The 21,613-nt window shown below is 32.3% G+C and overlaps 1 protein-coding gene across 2 annotated transcripts in view; it reads left to right on the top strand.

The window, feature by feature from the left end:
- The window catches only part of LOC129219642 (argininosuccinate lyase-like), a 61,003-nt gene that overhangs the window by 5,326 nt on the left and 34,064 nt on the right, over positions 1-21,613 (top strand). For both annotated transcript variants that reach the window (XM_054853909.1, XM_054853911.1), the window contains 7 exons: positions 708-794; positions 6,997-7,077; positions 7,767-7,826; positions 11,768-11,865; positions 12,742-12,819; positions 14,580-14,657; positions 21,383-21,435. In XM_054853909.1, the coding sequence (XP_054709884.1) occupies positions 708-794; positions 6,997-7,077; positions 7,767-7,826; positions 11,768-11,865; positions 12,742-12,819; positions 14,580-14,657; positions 21,383-21,435 (535 nt within the window). The remainder of the gene's footprint in view (positions 1-707; positions 795-6,996; positions 7,078-7,766; positions 7,827-11,767; positions 11,866-12,741; positions 12,820-14,579; positions 14,658-21,382; positions 21,436-21,613) is intronic.

The raw sequence follows: 21,613 nt of genomic DNA, 5'->3' as shown, positions 1-21,613 counted from the left end.
CTCAAAGATGTAGAGGCGTCTAGGAAAACCAGTAACCTACTTGTTTTTTTTATCTATGGATCACTCTAGTTTTCACTGGAAATTAATTGGTTAATAGAGCCCTTGTTGAGCCTATTTTTTAAATTTTTTAAAATCATTTTTTTCATTCATTTCATACTTAAGGTGGTCTGAAACAGGGGTGGATATAGACTACCTCTTTAGAGGGGGGGGGGGGGTCATGCTAAGGAATGATCCCCTCCAGCCTTACAAACAACTATATGGTTTTGAGTTCAAAAAATTTCTGAAACTGCTTGGGTGTCAATAAAAAGCACCAAATCTACCAGGAATAATGCACCTAATAGAGTAAAATCGTTACTGATTGATTTTGTAAGCAATGAAAAGAAGTAGTTTTTCAAAAGTTTACTTTAAAATTTTTTTGATGAAAAAAAAAAGATTTCTGCAATTATTTACATTTTATTCACTTGTTTGAACATAATATGGATGCATAATATTGTCGACTGTTTAGGGGGGAGGGTCATGACCCCTATGACTTTCCCCTTGCATTAAATACTGGTCTAAATAGGCAACTTTTAAATGGAAAAAAAAGAGAGCATCAGTATAAATGTAGGACATTTATAAATATTATTTATTTTATGATTAAATTGTCAAAATAATTTTTCATAAAAAGTTTTTTTATTTTCTAATCAATTTTTTCTCCCATCTTTTAGGGTAGTTATGCCTACGTAAAAGCACTTGAGAAGTGTAATCTTGTTTCGTCTGATGAAAGCAAGAGCTTGTTGTTAGGTTTATCCCAGGTAAAGTATTATTATAACTAGCATATTTATCAACACAAATTATTTATGTTAATGCCTGAAAATGTTTATAAATCTCACTAACATGTTTTCTCTTTATAATTATCTCTTAATCGTTTGAAAGCTTTTATGCCTATTATAATATTATGGTGCAACTTTATTAGCTGCACAAAATTTAATTAGCTTTGAACAGAAGTTCTGCTCTTAGCTCAAATCCAAGAATTTTTTTTTCTTTATTTTCTTAATAATTGAGTGGCGGAGTAAAAATTAACTAGTTTTTCCCTTTCTGCTTTGTCATCAAATTCATAATTATAGTGAACTTATATTTTAAAATTCCCACTTAATCACTGATATTATCTCTTTTGTTGCTAAAGTGCATTTATTAAAATGATGAACAAAATTAACAAATTGAACTCGCTATTTTTCTCTTAAATTAGTTTGTAAAAGTAACTACAGTTTAGTCCCAAAATTCCAAATCTCAAGAGTCTGAAGCTCTGTTTAGTTCGATGTGTTTCATTTTTAGTTTAAGATTTGTTTTAAGAGCTAAAACAGGATTTGAATTAAGGTTTAAAAATTGAAATCTTTTGCTAAAGTAAAACTTCTTTAGCTACATAAAATAAAGTAAGTAATGGGTGGTCAGTGCCAATAACACTCGCCAAGTAGCTTGAAATATCTATTCACTACTAGAGATGTAATTGATAAATGCTTTGGAGATAGAAACTCAACTAGAAAAAGGACTTAAAATTGGCATTTGTGTGAGTCATTATAAATATCCTATTCATTAAAGTTCAAACGAATTTCATTAGAGGTTTTGATTCTGATTATTTGTCATTTTTAATTGTTAAATAGGTATTCGGTGACTCTTAGGACAATTATTATTTCTTCAAACTTGTAGCATGTTTTTAAAGTTTAATTCAGCTGTGTGGTTTTAATAGCTCTTAATTTCTATTGGGCTAAAATTCCCTTATAGTGAATCAAATTTCCCTCAAGTAGAGATGTATGACCCAGTTTATGTTTTTGAAAAGACTTCAATGGAACTGGTATTTTTTTTATATCTTCATACATAAAGGGCTACTTCTGTCCGGATGTCCGGGGTAAACTTCAAAACTACTGGACGGATTTTAACCATTTTTTCACCATTGATAGCTACATTATCAGGGAACAACTTAGGCTACAATTTATTGCTAAAAAATTTAGTTTAAAAGCGTCGTGCTCGAAAACTGTAAATTTCATGTAATTTCCTCATCAAATGATTAAAGATTAAACCCATTGCTTCGAAAATTTGTTTCCTAACAACAGCAACATCAAAAGTAATCATAATGTAAATTTCGTGTCAAGACCTCTCTGAGCAAGCATGATATTTATTGCTTTCTTAGGAGTTGCATCCTTATCTTCTTACTACTATTATATATGCGAAAGTTTGTCTGTATGGATGTTTGTTACTCTTTCATGCAAAAACTACTGAATGGATTTTGATGAAACTTTGCAATAATATAGCTTATGCATCAGAATAACACATAGGATAGTTTTCGTCCCGTTATGGGGGGCAAAACCCCCTTAGGGGGCAGTAAAACACAATTTTCATATAAATTCTCTAACATGGGAATGAAAAAATACTTGCACATATTAACATTATATGTCCATTGAAAGCTCTGATTTTTCTGCTGAAGATGGCACCTGTTCGAAATTTCTAAGTAGAATAAAAAACGAGATATGAGCTTTTTAGTTCCATGCTCAAAGGCTTTCCTCAAATCAATACAGTATTTAGTGTATCATCTTTGCTTTTCGTCTGACTGTTCAAGGCTTTTCTCAAGTTAAAGCTTGAAGTAAGATTTTTTGCGCAAGATAGGCAAATATACATGGATTTGGCTGATTATTTTCCATTTCAATGCAAATTTGAGGCAATTAATGGGATTTTTTAAATTTATTTGTGTTGACTGGGTATTTAATCAACCAGCAGGAATCTAGCCAAGCTTTTTTTGTGGAATCATTTTAATAGCTAAGGCATTTGGCAATTTTTTCAACTGTCGTTGTTTTTGAAGCTAAACACTACGCAATACTGTTTCTCGGTTTTCATCATGTGACCAAATATCGCCATTTCTTCAATATTTTTTTCTTTAAATTTGTTGACACGTAAAATAATTCGCCAACTAAATTAAGCAAAACCATAAACAGCACAAAAACTTCCTTTAAACTTCCTTTTTCTTTTCGCACAATTTCAAACAATTGCCAAATTTTTACTATTTATTGGAAACATTTCGAGTAGCATCATTTTATAATCACCAGAACTATCTCAGTATTTGGCGACACTATCTCTTTGATGAAAATTAGTAACACACAGTTTTACAAAGTAGGGAGGGACCTCATTTAAGGTATCCCAAAACGATTAACGTAAATTTAATAACAGTTTAAATCGCAGTAAGGAATTACGGGCGGCTACATTTTTTAAAAGTTTGTACTTCAATAGCAATATAGAGACTATGTTCAAAAAGATAAATCTTTTTAAACAAGTGAAGTTCAATTTTATATTTCGGAAATTCCTCACATTTGTATATGCTTAAATATCGTTTTTTCGTTTTTAAAAGAGTACTATTTTGTTCTTTATACTTATTGCCATTTTACTTTTATGGGTAAGGCAGAAGCTCTATTTCTAATCACGTCAAAACGGAGTGCTTTGAGTTATTTCAGTTACAGCAGAGAACGAACAAAAGTAGCGATTGTTTCTCATAATTATTACAGACCCAGGCAACGCCAGGTATTTTTGCTACGTACAATTATCTGGTAACAAAATAAAGTTATGAAATAGAGTCTACCCCCCCTACCCCCAGTTACTTCCATTGAAGAAAGATTTATTTTTCGCCAGGAACGGCCAAATACATGCAAAACGTTTTCTTAATAGCATCTTCTGTTCAGAATTAAAAATCATATCTTATGAATATAGATTAACCAAACATTTTACGCAGTTTCATAAACTTGGCAAGTCTCTGGCGAATGTATGGTACTGTGATCCTTTGGCGATAAATAATGGATTTGGATTTATTATTTTCCATTTTAACGCTGCTTTTAATTGCAGAAATATAAAATGAAACTAAACAAAATGACATTTTAAAAACTTACAGTTGACAACAGAAGTATTAGAACAATATGAAATTTGTACTTAATAAAGTAATAAAATGAATTCACAAGAATAAAAAAATCATATTACATGAAATTCTTACAAAAATATCTTGTTCTGTAACAAATAAAAGTTTAACATAAATAGAACTTTTTAAAAATTACAATAACCAAGTTTCTATTGCAAAATAAGTATTAGAACATCAAGTTGTTGCATGGTTAATCAAAAAAAAAAAAAAAAAAAATTAATTGAAATGTATAGTTAGTACTTAGCATGAAGAGTCCTTTGCTACAATTACTGCTTCTAAGCGTCTCGGCATAGATTCTACCAAATCATTTGTGACTTTTAAAGACATCTGGTTCCACGCCTCCTGTAAAGCCTGTTTCAAACTTAATTTGCTTGTTATCGAGTTTTTTTCGAATTTTAATATCTAATAAATGCCACAGATGTTCTATTGGGTTCAGATCTAGTGATTGTGGTGAGTCTTCGTGGACCATTATATAATAGTCACTCTGGTTTTTTTGGCGGTATCCTTGGGATCTTGATCTTGTTGAAAGAGGAATGCATTCTCTAGTCCTAATTTTCTGGCACTACTTTTCAAATTATGCCGTAACACATTGATGTATGACAGAGCTGTCATTTTCCCATCAATGAAATGGATATTTCCTACCCCATTGTGCGCCATACATCCCCAAACCATGACATTACCTCCTTCCATGCTTTACCGTTTTCGGTAAGTTTTGCGGTTCTAAGGCAGCACCTTTTTTTCTCCAAACAGTGAGTATGTGCTTTGGTTGGAAAATTTCAAACTTACTTTCGTCAGAAAAAGTAACACTTTTACAGAAATCCATTGTCTTACTCTAATATTTTTTAGCAAACTCGAGTCGTTTGATTCTGTTGATTTCTGAAATGAATGGCTTCTTCCTTGGGCATCTTCCTTTTATATCAGCGCTATGCAAAACATTTCTTACTGTCTTAGCTGTTACAATCTTTCCTCATATTGATTCAATATTAGCGGCCAACATCTTTGCACTTCCTGTTGGATTTTTTAAAGCATCTTTGACCACTTGACACCTTTCTCTTACTGTCAACTTGGTTGGTCTCCCTAATCTGTCTTTCTTGTCAACAACACCAGTCTGTTTTTCTTTTTAAGAATGTGATGAATTGCACACAAAGACACATTCAACATGCTTCTTATTTCATGGAATGTTTTCCCACTTTTATACAGATAAACTATCTGTTCTGTTTTCGCAATTAAAACCTCTTTTATTTTCGGTGCCATGCCAAGAAAATTTCACAGAACCGATTTCGAACTAAATGTCAGCAAAGGAAACGAGAGGTTTTTACATGCCCTTGACATGTGTGAGAGAAACCTTGAAAGTCAAATGACGTCAAGTTGTATTTGGCAAGTTTCGTTTTTTGTTCTAATACTTTTTTTGCGGTATGAATCGCATTGTTTTTATTTTTAAAATATTGTATTTATTTCGAACTCTTTTTTATGCTTATGCATTGCACTATTTAGATAAATACTAACGGTATTAATTAATTTTTGATTTATTCAATTTTATTACCTTGAAAACTACAAATTTCACATTGTTCTAATACTTTTTTTGCCAACTGTATTTTATAGGCAGAGTTATGATGACGTGTTCGGGACGAGTGTTCAAAAATTTTGGCACTAAACCCATTACAAAAGTTGCGTAAAAATTCCGCCAAATTAATTTTGGTAAAAAGATCATTAAGTACTATGAGGTATTGAAGTTAAAATTAATCCACGAAATTAGTGAAACAACATTCTTAAATAACATTAAAACTACTATTAAAATGTAATCTAATACACCAAATTCATTTTTTTCCCGCAGTCTTACTACGTTAGTACATTAGCGAATTATTTAAAATTTTTATGAAACTTTTCATTTTCTTTTTTGTGTGTATATTTTTAAGGGTTAATGATGCTAATTAGGATTTTGTGGAATAAATGTCCCTATTTTAATGGCAACAATGGAGAATATTGTTCTTTCTTTTTTTTCTGTTTTTCTTTTATTTTGTTTTGGTTTTTTTATTTGTTTTTTTATCCTATTAGACATGTACTGATGAAGATTTTTGGAAATAATCATGACTGAGATCATCAGAGGGGAATGTTATCTAAAAACGCTGATAGAGACCATTCTAATAGAGACTTCTGGGAATTTTTCTCTTTGGCGAAATGAGAAGTTTTTTGTACTATTTTCCTCTTTTAAATACAAACTTTAAAAAAAAAAAACTGTTGTGCTTTCTCTGATTTTAATGGTATTTTTACTCTGAACTTTTTGGTATTGTAATCAGGACCGTTTACGTTATCTAGAAACAGTTGATTTCTTTCTGATGGGGATTTTAAAGGTTTGATGTTCTCTCTCTTAAAGGAACATTATTAGAATCAGGATTTGTAGTGATTGTTGACCCTATTTTGGGAAGATTTCTCCGGTAAGAAGCTATACATTATACAATAGTTTAGATAGTCGGTGTAGCGCTGGATATTATTTGACGGAGATCGGGATTATAAGGAAAGTGTTTCACTTTATTTAAGAATAGTTGACCTCACTCGAATTGGTTTTTTTTTTTGAGAATTACCCAAAGTAACTTCTTTACAACTCCTGAAAATCTTCGTGATTTATTTTGTGTGATTTTTTGGGTGTCTTTCCAGTTTCGCCGACATTTCATTTACTCCCCTTCCCCCTGATTTTCAGTTTTAATCATACCTTTTGATACATTTAAAGGCGCAGGCAATTTGAAATGTCAGCGAAACTGGAGACAAACCATTTTTTGGTAATTATTAGACCTCTACCTGTGTTGACCATTAACTTGAATCAATTGAAAAAAACTACATCAATGTGAGCGAAGCCGCGGGTAAAAGCTAGTAAAAAATAAATAAACAGATGCCCATCATTATGAGCTATCAAAAACTGTTTGTATGTACATTTTATTATGTTATGAGAAAATAGGGACATACTGTTGTGGAAAGTGTGAAACATCTCCTACAAATATTGTTCAGATTTTATCCACTAAAGATTTCATTGATTTCTTTACAATCTATGTCTTCTATTTCCTTAGATTGCTGGAGAATGGGCATCAAATAAGTTTGTCATAAAAAATGATGAAGATATTCATTCTGCAAATGAAAGAAGACTCAAAGTAAGAATTTAAAAATGTATCATGAAATGTTTGTTTAAAGGTTTTGTTTTTCATTAATTTTTATTATGATTTTTGTTTTCTTTAAATCTATATTTTCATGAATGGCCTTACTGCATAAGTATGATGAAGGGAAGTATCTTGCCTCAACCTTGAATAATCATTCTGAAAGACAAACTATGAACTGTCTTAACAAAAGAAAAAAAAAAACTTTCATTACGGTTTTTTTTTCCATTCAAGTACTGTAATTTCTTACAATTTTGCAACTTTGAGTACTGTCAACAAATTTATGCATCATCCTGCATTTAAAAAAAAGTTCAAATTGTTAAATTGCAAGTCAGGAGCTAAAATTCAAATTTTTAAGTGAAGGGGGATCCTCTCCAAGCTTCAATTGAAGAAGGAATAATAGCTTTCTGGGAGGGAGAAAAAGTCACAATATTATTTCATTATTTCAACTTTTTGTGTATTTTTATTTTGAAATCTTACATTTAGTATTAGGAATGCACTGATAAGCAAATTGACCGACTGCTGATTCATTGTCAAAAGATGCCCAGCCAATGAATAGGTTGCTGATTAGTTGATTTTTAATAATATAATTTTTTCATTATCATTTTGTTATTAAATCATACAGCTATTTGTAAAACGCATGCATTTCTTCTGAAAATGTCATTTAAACTTTTATTATTCTATAGGAAATAATTGGAAATGAAATAGGAGGAAAACTTCACGTTGGAAGAAGTAGAAATGATCAGGTATTCAATGCAAAGCTACATCTATCTTTTAATTGTTAGAATTTAGCTGAAAAAAAAGGTCTATAGCAGGGTTTTCCAAACCATGGCCAGTGGGACAAAAGTGACTTGCAATATCCTAAAATCTGGCCCTCGGCAATGAGCCAGACTTAAATGTATAAATTGAACAAATCACAATTACTAGGTGCGTTTAATTCCTCTAGGAATCTCTTCTGTTATTTTGTATGTTTCTATTAGTGATGTGCCGGATCGTTAAAAAAGTAGATCCGCGGATAGGGATCCGGATCATTAGTGTCACGATCCGCGGATACGGATCTCCAAATTTCTTTTACCCAATTCAACTATCCAAGTGTAAAATTCGTTACGGAAGGTATTCCCATCAGAATAATAGCAGTTTCTTCAAAAAAATGTCAACTGGGGCAAAAATATAATCAAGACTATGATTTACTCTTTAAAGAAATCTTCGTCAAAATTGAGGGAGAGTTGGAAGGAATGGGTCAGCGCTGCATTAATGCTTAGGTGGAATGTGAAAAATTATTTCTAGCTTACTCGGTAGATGTAGGATACAGGAGCAAGAGTGTAAAGCTGCTATTGGGCACAGGCTAGAAATAATTTTTCCCATTTTATTTCAGCATAAATGCAGCGCTGACCCATTCCACCGAACTTCTCCGATCGACGAAATACAGAGCCGGGAACACCTTTACAAACAGTAAATAGAGAATTTAGTCTCACCTTTTTTAAAGGATACCGAGAAAAACAAAAATAAAGAATAACAGAAACCCCAAATCAATAACAAAAACTAATATTAAATTAAAAATTAAAAAAACAAAACATGTCCCAGAGAGACGGTCTCATATTAACATGAACTTTGCGGGTGAGAACACACATTTATTAACAAATATGACTGACAGCAGGTAAAAATTTTAAATCATTGAACTTTTTCTCCTTATCTTCCGACTATGAAATCGCTACTAATCACGCGTATAAAGGCTTAGAGTGGCATTTAAAATTTACTTAACAAGATTACAACTACTGTTATAAGTTGAATGTTTCAAATAAATATCAAATGCTGAAAACTTCGTTCTTTCAATTAGGGCCAACATTTTGGAACGTTCTGATAAATTTTTACTACCATAATTGTGAAAAACGTTAAATCGGTTTTTAATTCGTATCTCCGGTAATTAAAGTTCTATAAAACGAGGCCAAGCTAAGAACACTTTCGATCCGTCACCTGAAAAGTCACCTTTTGAATGAAAAATGAACTATTAAAATCGTTCATCTGTTTGGGAGCTACATTGTCACAAAAAGACGCTCTGATACACACTTTTAAAACTTATTTCCCCTTTCTTTTTGCAACGGGGGGGGGGGGGGGGGGGGGGGATACAAATTGACTTCTGAAATGATACCTTATAATTTAAATAGGGAATAAAACCTAATTTAAACGGAATTTAAGAGTCTTTTATTCAAATATTTAAACATTTTTAGAATAGAAATGATCCGTTTAAGATCCGTCAGAAAAGTAACGGATACGGATACAGATCTTTATTTTCCCTCGGATATCCGCGGATACGGATACGGATATCTGGAACATCACTAGTTTCTATTGACACATTTTAGGATAAAAATCTCAACATCAATTGTTCAAATATTCAGTACTGTCATGTAATTCAGCTCCTATATTCTCTCTAAAATTAACATTAAAAAAAAAGTCATAACTTTTATTAAAGAATATTCCTAAGTCAATTTGTGACTTAATAACAATATGCAAAACGCTTCTAACAGGTAATGAATGAAGTTTCTTCATGTATAATAACTAATAATAATTAATGTGAAAATTCCAGTGTTATGGAGTTAGTGGCTACCGGTAGCGGATCTTCGAATTTTCCAAATGGCGGCAAGTCATGAAAATGCTGCTCTTCTCCATCGTCCTTCAAGTTTTTGTTTCAAGTTTCAATGGGAAAAAATCACAAAATTATGTGAATTTTCCGCCTCCATGCTATGTCCCCTGGGGCAAGGGCCTCCGATAACCTAACCTAGATCCGGCACTGGTAGCTACTGAAATAAAGAATAAATCAATTTGGAATCAACTTTCAAATAAATTTTATTGTTCAATGGTTCAACCTAATGATTAATAAATGTTGATCCTGATAATAAGATGAAATTTTTTCGCTTCTCGTGTTGATTTATCCGAAAGCTGGCGGATGAGAATTGAAGATTTGATGTAAAATCTGAAACGTCTTTTGAAATTCTGGGAATGTCATTTCAATGCTTAATGTAAAATGTAATTATTACATGTGCCAATTAGTTCGTAAACAAAAATCTACCTGAGATTCTGAACTTCATTTTGTGCGACGAGATATCTCTATCTGGAGTTTTGACCGGGGGTCTTGAGAAATATTCAAAAATGGCCCTTAGGCTAAAACATTTGGAGACCCCTGGTTTTTAGAAAAACCTTGTTAACAAACAACTGCAAGCAAACACCTTATAAGTGCCAATTTATAAAATGCAATGAACTAAAAGCTGCACAACTTTTCAAGCATTATACACTTTAAAATGCCTTAATTCTCATTGCAAGCATAGCATCATTTTCTATCAAATTAAATTTTGAAATCGTTTGTAAAATTTCCACTTAAACCATAAACCTAAACCACCAACTATGAAGTTAATGAAAGTGCAGGATAGTGCATTTACTTTTTTAGACTATAAAGAGTGTTTATTTGTGAATAATTATTAAATTGCAAAATTTAACCTTTAGTACTCATTGTAATAAAAAACCTACTTGAATGATCTATATAATGCTCATATCAAAAAAATTTAAAACCTCTGACCCAGTGGCGCACACAAGGGGAGGGTTCAGGGGGTCCAGACCCCCTGAAATCCCCCCCCCCCATCATTCTTGAGTTTTTTTGATTCACCGTAATCTTATGCATGTGTATGTAAAATAATTCCAAGCAAGGGTTACAATAATTTCAGATTTAATAAATGAAAAAATGAAACTTTTCTTTTTCTTCTCCTGCAAAATTGAACTGTATGTGAACATAAAAAGTTCAAAGATGACAGGAGATGATTTTACTTCGCTGTTTTTAATTTTAATTATGTGAAAAGTAAATGCATTTATTCTTGGGCTTTCTGGTGTTTTAATTAAGTATTTGTTAAAATTAATTTCATTAACTAATGCTAAGTAATGATTCATTAATTTTTTTTAATGTTTTTTGTTCCTGACAATTGATAAAATCAAAAGAATGTGTTTGGTTGCTTGTTGGAGTATGATATGAGAATGGTGGACCTTCGATCCTGGACCTCCCCCTCCCCTTGAAAGATTCCTGTGTGCGGCACTGCTCTGACCCTTAGGTGTGCATTATAATGGGTGTCTGTAGTAATAATCCACAGTCAAACATTTTTATCTAAATAAATTTCTGAGGGGTTAGCCTCAAACATGTCTAATCTCTCTATTTGACGTCCAAGATGTATGATGTATACCTCACAATTTTATTGTAGACTACAACTAGAGGTATGTCGCATATGTTCTGTTTAATACATATCTGAACTGTTTATCATATTTAGTAAGACTCTCACTTCTCCTAAGAGATATTTGGTTATGTTAAACCTGCCACTCACTTTTCATCTCATGACTTTCATTATGTGAGGAAGTATGGGTAATCAGAACTTAGTGGTTGTGTATATTTGTGAGGTAGAGTATACAGATTATAAACAAGATTATATGTAATATACAGACAATAATATAAATAGATAGATCATTAATAAATAGCGAGTAACAATAATATTCTGCATTTATTATATTAACTTCAAATTTACACAAAATGCTGCAATATATGTATGTACTTAAGAAAAACAATCTGTGTGTCAATGGTTTAATGAAATGAGCTTTCTGCTATGTTCTATTATAAAAATGTTTGTTTAATGCTATTGAAAATCAATTGCAGGTAGCTACTGATGAGAGATTGTGGTTAAGAGAGCAAGCTACAGTGTTAAAATCTCTGCTATTATCATTTGTCAAAATATCCTGTCAACGAGCAAAAGCGTAAATGTCTTTAAATACTTTCAATTTAATCATATCCTTTCAGCTGCTGCTTTTTATTTTAATTAATTTAAGTTTTCTAACTTTAAGTTTCAATAATTTTGCTGTTATTGTTTTGTTGTTTTGATCTGTGTTTCTATCTGGATCAGAATCGACTATTTTAAGAATCCTTCTTTTTAAAATACATCAAGTAGTAAAACAACATTATGAAACCATATTCAGAGTTTTTAAAACTTTCATTTAATTTTTATGGGAATGGGGAAAAAATTTTTTTTTTAATAGTAAAAAAAAAAAAAAATGAATCATAAATAGAAGAAGTATTTTAACAAACATGATTAGGAAGTTAAATTGTTAAGAGTGCTTTTTACTTTATGTTGTATTCATTGTTGCGAGGGTTTTTAATTTAGTAAACTTGATGATTTTTTTTTCTTTTAAATTTATGTGCTCATTTTAGCATTTTACATTCTCATTGTGTCAATTCGCTATTTATTACAGTAGACTTGGTTTCTTTTTATGCATAAGTTTTGGTGTAAAAGGTTTTAATTAAAAAAAAAAATTTTTTAGAGAAATATAATCAAACAAACATTGATAATTCACTTTGTCATTTTGAAATCAGCATATAAAATAATTGGTTGTGATAATCCTGCTTTTCAGTCCTTAAAAATAATGAAGTTCATCTGACTCACATAATGAAATGATTACTGTATCGAAATTCCATCTCAATGTTTTTGTTGGATTGTTTTCTTTTTCTTTCTGCTTTCAAAATTACATCCCTCATTGCCACATTCATTTTTCTCTTCTTTTTTTTCTGAACTTGATTTTGTGGCATTTTTTGAAAAAACTTAGTTATTGATAATGCAACACTTTTTTATGTTACAGTGAAGTTGACATTTTGATGCCTGGTTATACTCACCTGCAACGAGCTCAACCAATCCGCTGGAGTCATTGGATGCTTAGGTATTAAATGTAGCAATTAGTATTCTCTACTGGAAATTCATTTTTTTTCTTTCTTTTCTGCTACAATTTTTGTAATAATAAATTTACCTTTTGCATTAATTTTTATCACCAATGATATTTAATAATTTCAGTTGTAAAAATTAATAATTTTCACAGTGTGATTGCGTAGACAAGTTACCATTCTATGTTAACAATATTTTTTGGTGAATAATTTGAATAATGCTAGAACATACTTGAACAAATATTAACCATAATGTTCAAAATAATACCTCTTAAACTCATTTTTGTAATAAAAGTGATATTTGAAAGAAGAGAGGAAAAGCATACACACATTAGGAAACACTTTTTTCTCTAAAGGTAGGGTCACAGGTAAATTTGAGCACATACATTGTAATGACGGGTGGGGGGGGGGGGAGGCAGATTTTGATCATACTTGGTTTTAAAAAAAACATTAGGTATTTTTTTCTATTTCTTTGGGCTTCATATAATTTTTTAACAGTTCATTTGTGTTTTGCTCAAGAACATTGTTCATAACTCATACTTAAAAAAAATCAGAAATAACTTTTTACAATTGAATATAAAATAAAAAGCTATTATCACCTTTTTGTGCAAAGTATAACTATAGAAGTAAACTCTTATATACATTTTTGTCCAAAAAAAAATAAATAAATAAATAAAAATAAAAAAACTAGTAAAACAACATTTTATCTCTTTGAACTTTTTTATAATCTCAATTAGTGATTTAAAATTCCCCCTTATTTATTTTTAGGTGTAAATACCCAGGGTATATACCTGAGTAAATACCCAAAATGGGTATTTACCCGGGTATTTATTTCAAAAATTTATATTCAACTAAAATACTTTTGCGTATGTATTCCACTATGCAAATGTATAATCAACTATATACCACGGGTGCAGAATATGTCCGATCCGGCAATCTAGGATTGGGGGAAATTGGTGCCATCTGGGGAAAATTTTGCAGATATAATTTTTTTTTTTAAATTTTCTTTCAATATTAGATACCTAGTTCTGCAAACTACCAATTAATTCTTTAAGTTTTAAAGGTGCAATTTTTTTTTTCAAAATTATTTATACCTCTGTTACAAATTAGCTTTTATCTGAAGCATATAACATATATTGTAAAATTTTGGGAGAATTTTCATATGGATTGGGGGAAACATTGGCAGTAAAAACATTTTCTGCACCCCTGCTATATACAAAACAAATTTTTGTAAAAAAAATGTATTTTGATCACATATTTAAAGAATTATTGTGTGAAGTAAAACAACTTAGCAATCTAATATGATATTCACATTAAATGTGTTGGATATGCCTAATCAATGTTGATAGCCAAATTTCAGATGTAAAAAGCCATTCTACAAAAGTAAAAACCTTAGCTGGTTACAAAAAAAAAGCAAACATCAATTTTTTAAGGTCTTTTACAACCCAGTAATATGTCCCTGCATGACATCAAAATGTCACTCAATTTATTATTACTATTTATTTACGTACATCCTTTGCAGACATTTCCTCCAAACACACTAAAAATAAATGCAGTACAACATAAATGTTAGCATAAAAATACTTGATCAATCCTTTTTCAGTAAAATGTTTTTGAAGATGTTTAAAATTTTTTGAAACTAATTCTAAAGGAAAGAAACTTCTGAGGTTTGTTTCAAAATGATATTGTAGTTACTTGTTATTGATGAAATTTCACTTTTTAAAATTTCTTTATTTAATTTTATGAATTCATGTTTCAGTTATGCTTGGTATTTTCATAACGATGCTAATAAATTGGAAGATGTAATTTCAAGAATGAATGTATGTCCTCTTGGAAGGTATGTTGTAAAATTATTTTTGATAGATTTTTGAATTATTCAATTTCATCTATATTGACAAACTAATGGGGTTGTTTCCTTCAGTCAAAAGTAGTACTTTTTGTCACTGAAAGTGATAGAAAAAGCAAAAAAAGTAACATGGACCCAGAAAATACTTTCATTTTCCCAACAGTTATTTTTTAATTAATTTTTTAAAATGTCCAATTTTTAAACAAGACGTGGTCTTGATGACATCACAAATGATGCTCTTTGGCGCATCTTTTTATCACGTTTCCACGTTTTGATAATCAAGAAGGGAATTAAAATTGTGTTCTATGCTTGCTATCAACCATATCGTTGTCAATACATGTGAGTAAAGATGCAAATTAAATATTTTGTTCTGTGAATGGCAACACTGAATGGCATTTCGTCATTTGTGATGTCATCGGCAGAAGCATAGATAATAAAAGCGCACCGATTTAAGGAATTTTTTAAAAATATTAAACTTAAACAAATTATTTAAAAAATGGTCAGATCCTATGTTTTTAAGCACGCTCTTTCAGAAAAAAATACTTTTAAAATTTTGGAAACGACCCCATTGCAACATCAATTAATCATTAGTCTCCCCTGGCAGTTTACCATGCAAAGTAATGTTAAACCACCTGTCATAGTTAAAGTTGCAGTATTGTTTTAACTTTTTTTCTTGTAAAGTTCATTCTTTTCAACATTTTGTTGTTTCTGTAAAAGAATTTCCCCCTATGAAATTTTTTTATACCCTAGCACTTTGAAAATTTTTAATTATTAGCTCAAAAAAGGGGGGGGGGAGCCAATGCTGAGTGCAGCTCAAAAAAAAAATTTTCTTTTTTGCTGCATTGCATTTTTGTTAATTTGTTATACAGTACAACCTCGATATCTCAAATTTCTCGGGACGGAGAAAAATTTCGAGATATCTAGTTTTTGAGGTATCAAGGTTTTTAAAAAAATTACACTAGTAACTCTCACATTTACACACACGTACGCTATATGCATTTATATATGTACTATGGGGCCACTTCGAATTACGATCAATAGAGTAGTCTTCAATATTTCAATAGATTTGACATTTTTTAAATGTCGAAAGTGCACAGGATGAGATTTTGAAATGAACAACAATTTCAACTTTGGTTTTTTTATCTAAAAATTTATAAATTCTAATTTTATCTTTAACCAGTAACCTCACATTCAAAAAGTTCTCAGCAGCCATTTTGTAGGAGTTAAAAAAGCTGAATGATGAAAATGAGGAATGCATTTTCCGTTTTCGCTTGAAAACTGACGGACGAAAAATCGAACCCCTTTCCTCAAAGTAGACAACATGTTCGAGAGAAGTGCACAGAGACTCTAAACTCTGGGTAAAACACTGCACCCCCTTCATGCCAACACTCCCCTATTATCTTGCCGCAATCCCCTATTCACAAAATTTCCAAGAAAAGGGATGAAAAACGTTAAGCAATTGTCTCTGGAACTGGTTTTACTACAAAAATTGCCAAAGCAAAACGACAATTAGAACTTGCTTCTGTGCAAAAATTTCGACATATCAAGGGTTTGGAAAAATAAATTTCGAGATAACTATGGAAAATACAAAGGGGTTTTTATGTTTGCGGAAAATTTTTGTTTTGAGACATCAAGGGTTTTGAGATAAGGAAGTTTGAGATATCAAGGTTTGACTGTATATATACATTTACACTAAAACTTCTATGAACAATTACCTCCATAAATGAACAATACTCTAAGATCCTATCTGTCCCCCTCCTTGGATCAACTCATTGTTAAAAATCCTTTAAGAGAAACCTTCGAAACCTCTCCCAACGACCAGCAAATTGCAAAACTCAGCATCAACATGTGAAGAAATTTCCTGTTGAAGAATACTGAAGAGAGATAACAAAAGAGAAGCAATAGAACATTTATAGTTTGTACATACATGTCTTTTCTTGCTTATGAAAGTGGAAAGATACCAGAAAGATGTAAAATCTATTATTCTTTGCTTCAAACAGATTCATTTTGTACCCGGTGTCCCCTTTAGGGGCAAGAACAAGAAAAGGCAAAAGCTAATGTCCGTTGCAATTTCAATTAATTTAATTGAACATTATGTGTGGTTTTAATGTATAATTGCCTTTCATCACATATTTATTAAAAAAATTACCGCTAAAAAGAGCTCATCATACATGTACATTACTTTTATTATATTACGGTATGTAATCCAATAATACTTACGGCTTTAATTAAAAATGTATTGTATTATAATTTTGCAGTTTTTAACATCAACTATATTTGTTAAAATGAAGTACTTGACAAAAGAGTTGGTCATTGATTATAAGTTTATCAAAGACATTTTGATTCATGGTTGATTAATTAAGTCTTTGACTTGCATTTTAACTTATTTTGGTGTTGATGCAGATAAAATACTGTCATATTGTTGCATTTGAATTTCTTTTAATTTTATATTACTAGCTAAATTTTTCATGCGTTAAGTCTGTGTTGAAATATTGATATCCTAAAATTGGTATTTTCTCCATTGAACTGTTTGCTGCTTGTTTTAAATTTGCAGAAATAAACAAAATTAAAATCTGTTAAAAATTTGATTACAGTCATTTTGAAAAAAGCTTTCTTTTGAATGAATATATGCATGTTAAGTAATAAAAATGTTCCTCATTGGTTTCATCATTATGTTTAGCTAAGTGGCCTTTTTCAGGCTCTTTCTTAGTTCAATCTCACACATTTAAATCCTGCCGTATCTATCTGCCTGTGTCACTCGAATTTCAAGACAAGGACAGTGTGTTGAATGTCAAACCAAGTATAAAAAAAATCAAAATTTTACGAGGATTATAATTAGCTCAGTCTCACTTTTGTATGACTTTAATTACCAGAGATATTAATTAAAACATCAATTTTCAACAACCTTCAGCTATTCCAGAACTTATGGAGCTGTTTATCCCTTTCCAATAATGCCCAGTTCTATCATAGTAAGTTCCTAGATTTAGACACATGGCAGACAACACTGAATAAAGTTGGTAAAAACCTAACATGGCAGCATTGTGAAGGCTACCCAGATACTAATGACAGCATAACGACACTGCCAGGTTAGGTTTACCCAAACTATAATTTAGACACACGGCAGTGTGTCAGCCAAGTTCAGAAATCAGGCGACACATCTGCCAGTGTGTATTTTACACAAACCATTTCAAGCTACTTTTGACTCCCTCATTTCTCAAAAACTATTAAGTCTACATTCTTGAAATTTTGTATGACTAATAGAGCTGTCTATCAAATCTATAATCCTACATTTCATGAATGGTACCTCTTAAACTTATGGAATTATTACTATCTGAAAAGTGTCATTTTTTACACTGACTCACTCACTCATCAAAATGTTTACGAACTTCCAAGTGTCTCACATACTTGAAATTTTCAAAAAGATAGATTTTCATGCATATGTAAAGGGAAAAATCTAAAAAGTCATAAAACTACATTAAAATAGCAAAAGACTACCCTATTTTTTTATGAGCATCACGGCGTAATCACTTCACCGCGCGATTGCAAAATATTTCGGTAAATAAATCAAAACAAATGGGCTCGTCAAATGTTGCCAAAACATGGTTGTTGAAGTTCTAAATTAACACTTTAATTTCTAACCAAAATGGGGCTTGAAACAATATTTTAAATCCCCTAAAATGAAAAATGATCCATCAAATAATTAAAATTGCAAATCTAGAGCTAAGCCTTAAAAATCAAAATAACCGGCTTTAAAATTTTATAAAAACTTTAGATCTCAGTTAAATGCAAAATTTTACAAGAGGGATAGAAATGGCAGCAATACACTGGTGTGCAAAAATTAAGGACGAAGTCGAAAAATTAGGATATCAGCTGAACGAAGAGGCAGAGCGGACAGAAAGACCAATCAGGAGATTAAGTAAGGTGATGTACGGTAGCACATGCGCAGATATGCAGGCAGGCATAATGAGGGAGTGTCTGAGTAGTATAAAGCATGTTGTCGGTGTAAGATCAGTATTTCTGGCAAAGAGATTGCACGCTGTATAGCAATTAAAATCACACCGAGTTGCTGCCTCAGCAAGAAATGGTGAATAATCAATCTGTTAGACGACATCTGGATGCTTTTACCCGAGGTCGAATCATTGGGAAGTTGGAGAAAAGCCGCAGTGTGACAAGTGTGGCTGCAGAGTTCGGAATTGCTCACAGCATCGTTTCACGACTTTGGAGACAATTTCAAACTACAGGAACAGCTATCCGGGGGTTCAGTAGTGGTCGTCCACGAGGAACCACACCCGCAGATGACCGGTATATTGTCTTACAGGCCAGAAAAAACAGGCGGCAGACAGCGGGAGAAATTGCTAGACACGCGACACAGGCGAGTGGACGACCGATATCGCGTTTTACCGCGGCCAGAAGACTGCACGGTGGTGGTCTGTTTGCACGACGCCCTATATGGTGTGTACCTCTAACGCCTGCGCATCGGAGAAGGCGTTCTCTGTGGGACCGAGAACACCGGAATTGGAGAGACAATGAATGGGGACGAGTACTCTTTACAGATGAGAGCAGATTCAGTCTGAGTAGCGATTCTCATCGCATACTCATCTGGAGAGAGCAGGGAAGCCGCAATCATCCCTCGAACATCATTGAAAGGGACAGGTATGGAGGTCGCGGTGTTCTCGTTTGGGGAGGCATCATGCTTGGTAGTCGTACAGACCTTCACATCTTCGACGCAGGTTCAGTCAACGGACCCGTTATTGTAAGGAGATTCTTCTTCCATATGTGCGTCTTTTTAGAGGCGCTATGAGTCCACAGTTCCTTTCCATGGACGACAATACACCATGTCATCGCACAGTAGCTGCCAAACAGCTCTTAGAGAGTGAGGGTATTGAACGTATGGATTGGCCGGCACGATCTCCGGATCTCTTTCCCATCGAGCATGTATGGGATTTTCTAGGCAGACGCTTGGCAGCTCGTACCTTACCACCAGTAACGATTCGGGAGCTTCGATTGGCGCTGCAAGACGAATGGGCAGCAATGCCTCAACAACTCATTGACAATCTCATTCTCAGCATGGGAGGACGCTGTGAAACCTGCCTAGCAGTCGGGGGAGATCATATCCCCTACTAAAGACCGGATGTTTCTTGCTGGACACCCATCACAGGGATGTTTCGTCCTTCAGTCGCATTGCGCTCCATGCTTCTTTTTCAATAAAGCTTCTTTTTATCCCTCTGATTTCTCTTTTAGTAAGTGTTGCTTATATTACATGTCCTTACGTATTGGGGATCTTACGGTATTACATGTGTTGATTTGAAAAGCTTTTGTACAAAGTTGTATTGAAAAAACCGTCTTGTCCTTAATTTTTGCACACCAGGTGTAATTTGAACCATTGAGAAATATTTTCGCAATTCTGCATATTTCACGATCTACGTTATGATAATCCCCCGAACAATAAAGAAACTCCAGACAGATTTTGAGATGAGCCTTAGCAATTTTCCTAATTGTCTACAAATTTGAGGAAGCCAAATACCAAGAACTAATGTACGTTGGCCTTGCTGATAAATGAGAAAACAGATGATTGTTGCCCAAAATTGGCGATCGGGCCAAGTCCCCAATTGTCGAAATATCTTCATAACTTCTAATAAAAAGAAACCACAAACCAGTGCACCGTAACAGCAGGGAAAAAAAAAAGAAATTATATATTTGCAATATCCGCTTTTGCATTTTTAACTGTCTAAATTGGAACATAACCTTTGATTTGGCTTTTCAAAAAGTAATGATATCCCAACAAAATATAAATGTGAAAAAGAAGCCAAGTTCAGTTGAAGTGAGGTGTGGGAAAGACGGTGTCATTTACAAAAAAAGACAGATCTAAACAGTTGCCAAGCTCCATAGCAGTTCCTCATACAAGTTGGATTTTCCCATGTTCTTCAATTCATTTAGAAAACAATTTTTTACTTTCTTTGATACTGGATTTTAAACTTGCGGCAAGTTTGAAAAAAAAAAAAAAATAGTGATGACTAAAACTTGCCGCAAGTTTAGAATCCAATATCAAAGAAAGTAAAAAAATTGTTTTCTAAGTGAATTGAAGAACATGGGAAAATCCAACTTCTATGAGGAACTGCTATGGAACTTGGTAACTGTTTAGATCTGTCTTTTTTTGTAGATGACACCATCTTTCCCGCACCTCATTTCAACCAAACTTGGCTTCTTTTTCACATTTATGTTTTGTTGGGATTAATTTTGCTATTAAAACTCAAGATTAAAATTGACCACTCCTATCGTTTATGTATGTATGTCACTTGAACTCTGGAGAATGGCAGCGAGTTGAGAGTCAAATTGGCTATCATACAATTCATAATTTTTCTTCGGTCATGAATAGCCTATTTTGGTTTTTGTACAAATTTAATTAGCAGACATATTAATCGAAACACCACTAACTATTTTATTGCTAATTTAAGTTGCCACTGGTGGTAAGGAGTAGTGAAACTCCCAAAGTACACTAAAGGGAGGTGTAATTTGGGGGAAACAGCAGTGCACACCAACCTACTTTAGGCAGCTATTTTTTATTTAAAACTGATTAATGAAGCTATGCATTTCTGTGTCGTCATATTTTAGATTCACCATTTTTTTCCTTAAAAACCTCTCTTTGTCATTAACTTCAATTGTATAGTGTTTAGAATATAATTTAACTAAAATATTCTTTTAATTACTCATTTCAGTGGTGCCTTAGCTGGAAACCCATTTCATATCGACAGAGACCTTTTAGCAAAAGGTAAATATTTTACCCTGAAGAATATAAAGTCTTTTATGTATATTTTCTGTCTGGATTTTTAGTCATACATTGTTTTTGTATGATGTTATTGATTTTTAGTTGAAAAGTTGCATTTAAAAAAGATGCATAAAACAGCTGTGATAATTAAAATTCTGAATCAGGAGTATGTTACATCAAT

Source organism: Uloborus diversus, chromosome 4 (genome assembly GCF_026930045.1).
Source record: "Uloborus diversus isolate 005 chromosome 4, Udiv.v.3.1, whole genome shotgun sequence".
Classification (NCBI taxonomy): Eukaryota; Metazoa; Arthropoda; class Arachnida; order Araneae; family Uloboridae; genus Uloborus; species Uloborus diversus.
This window is presented reverse-complemented; position numbering and strand designations above follow the sequence as displayed.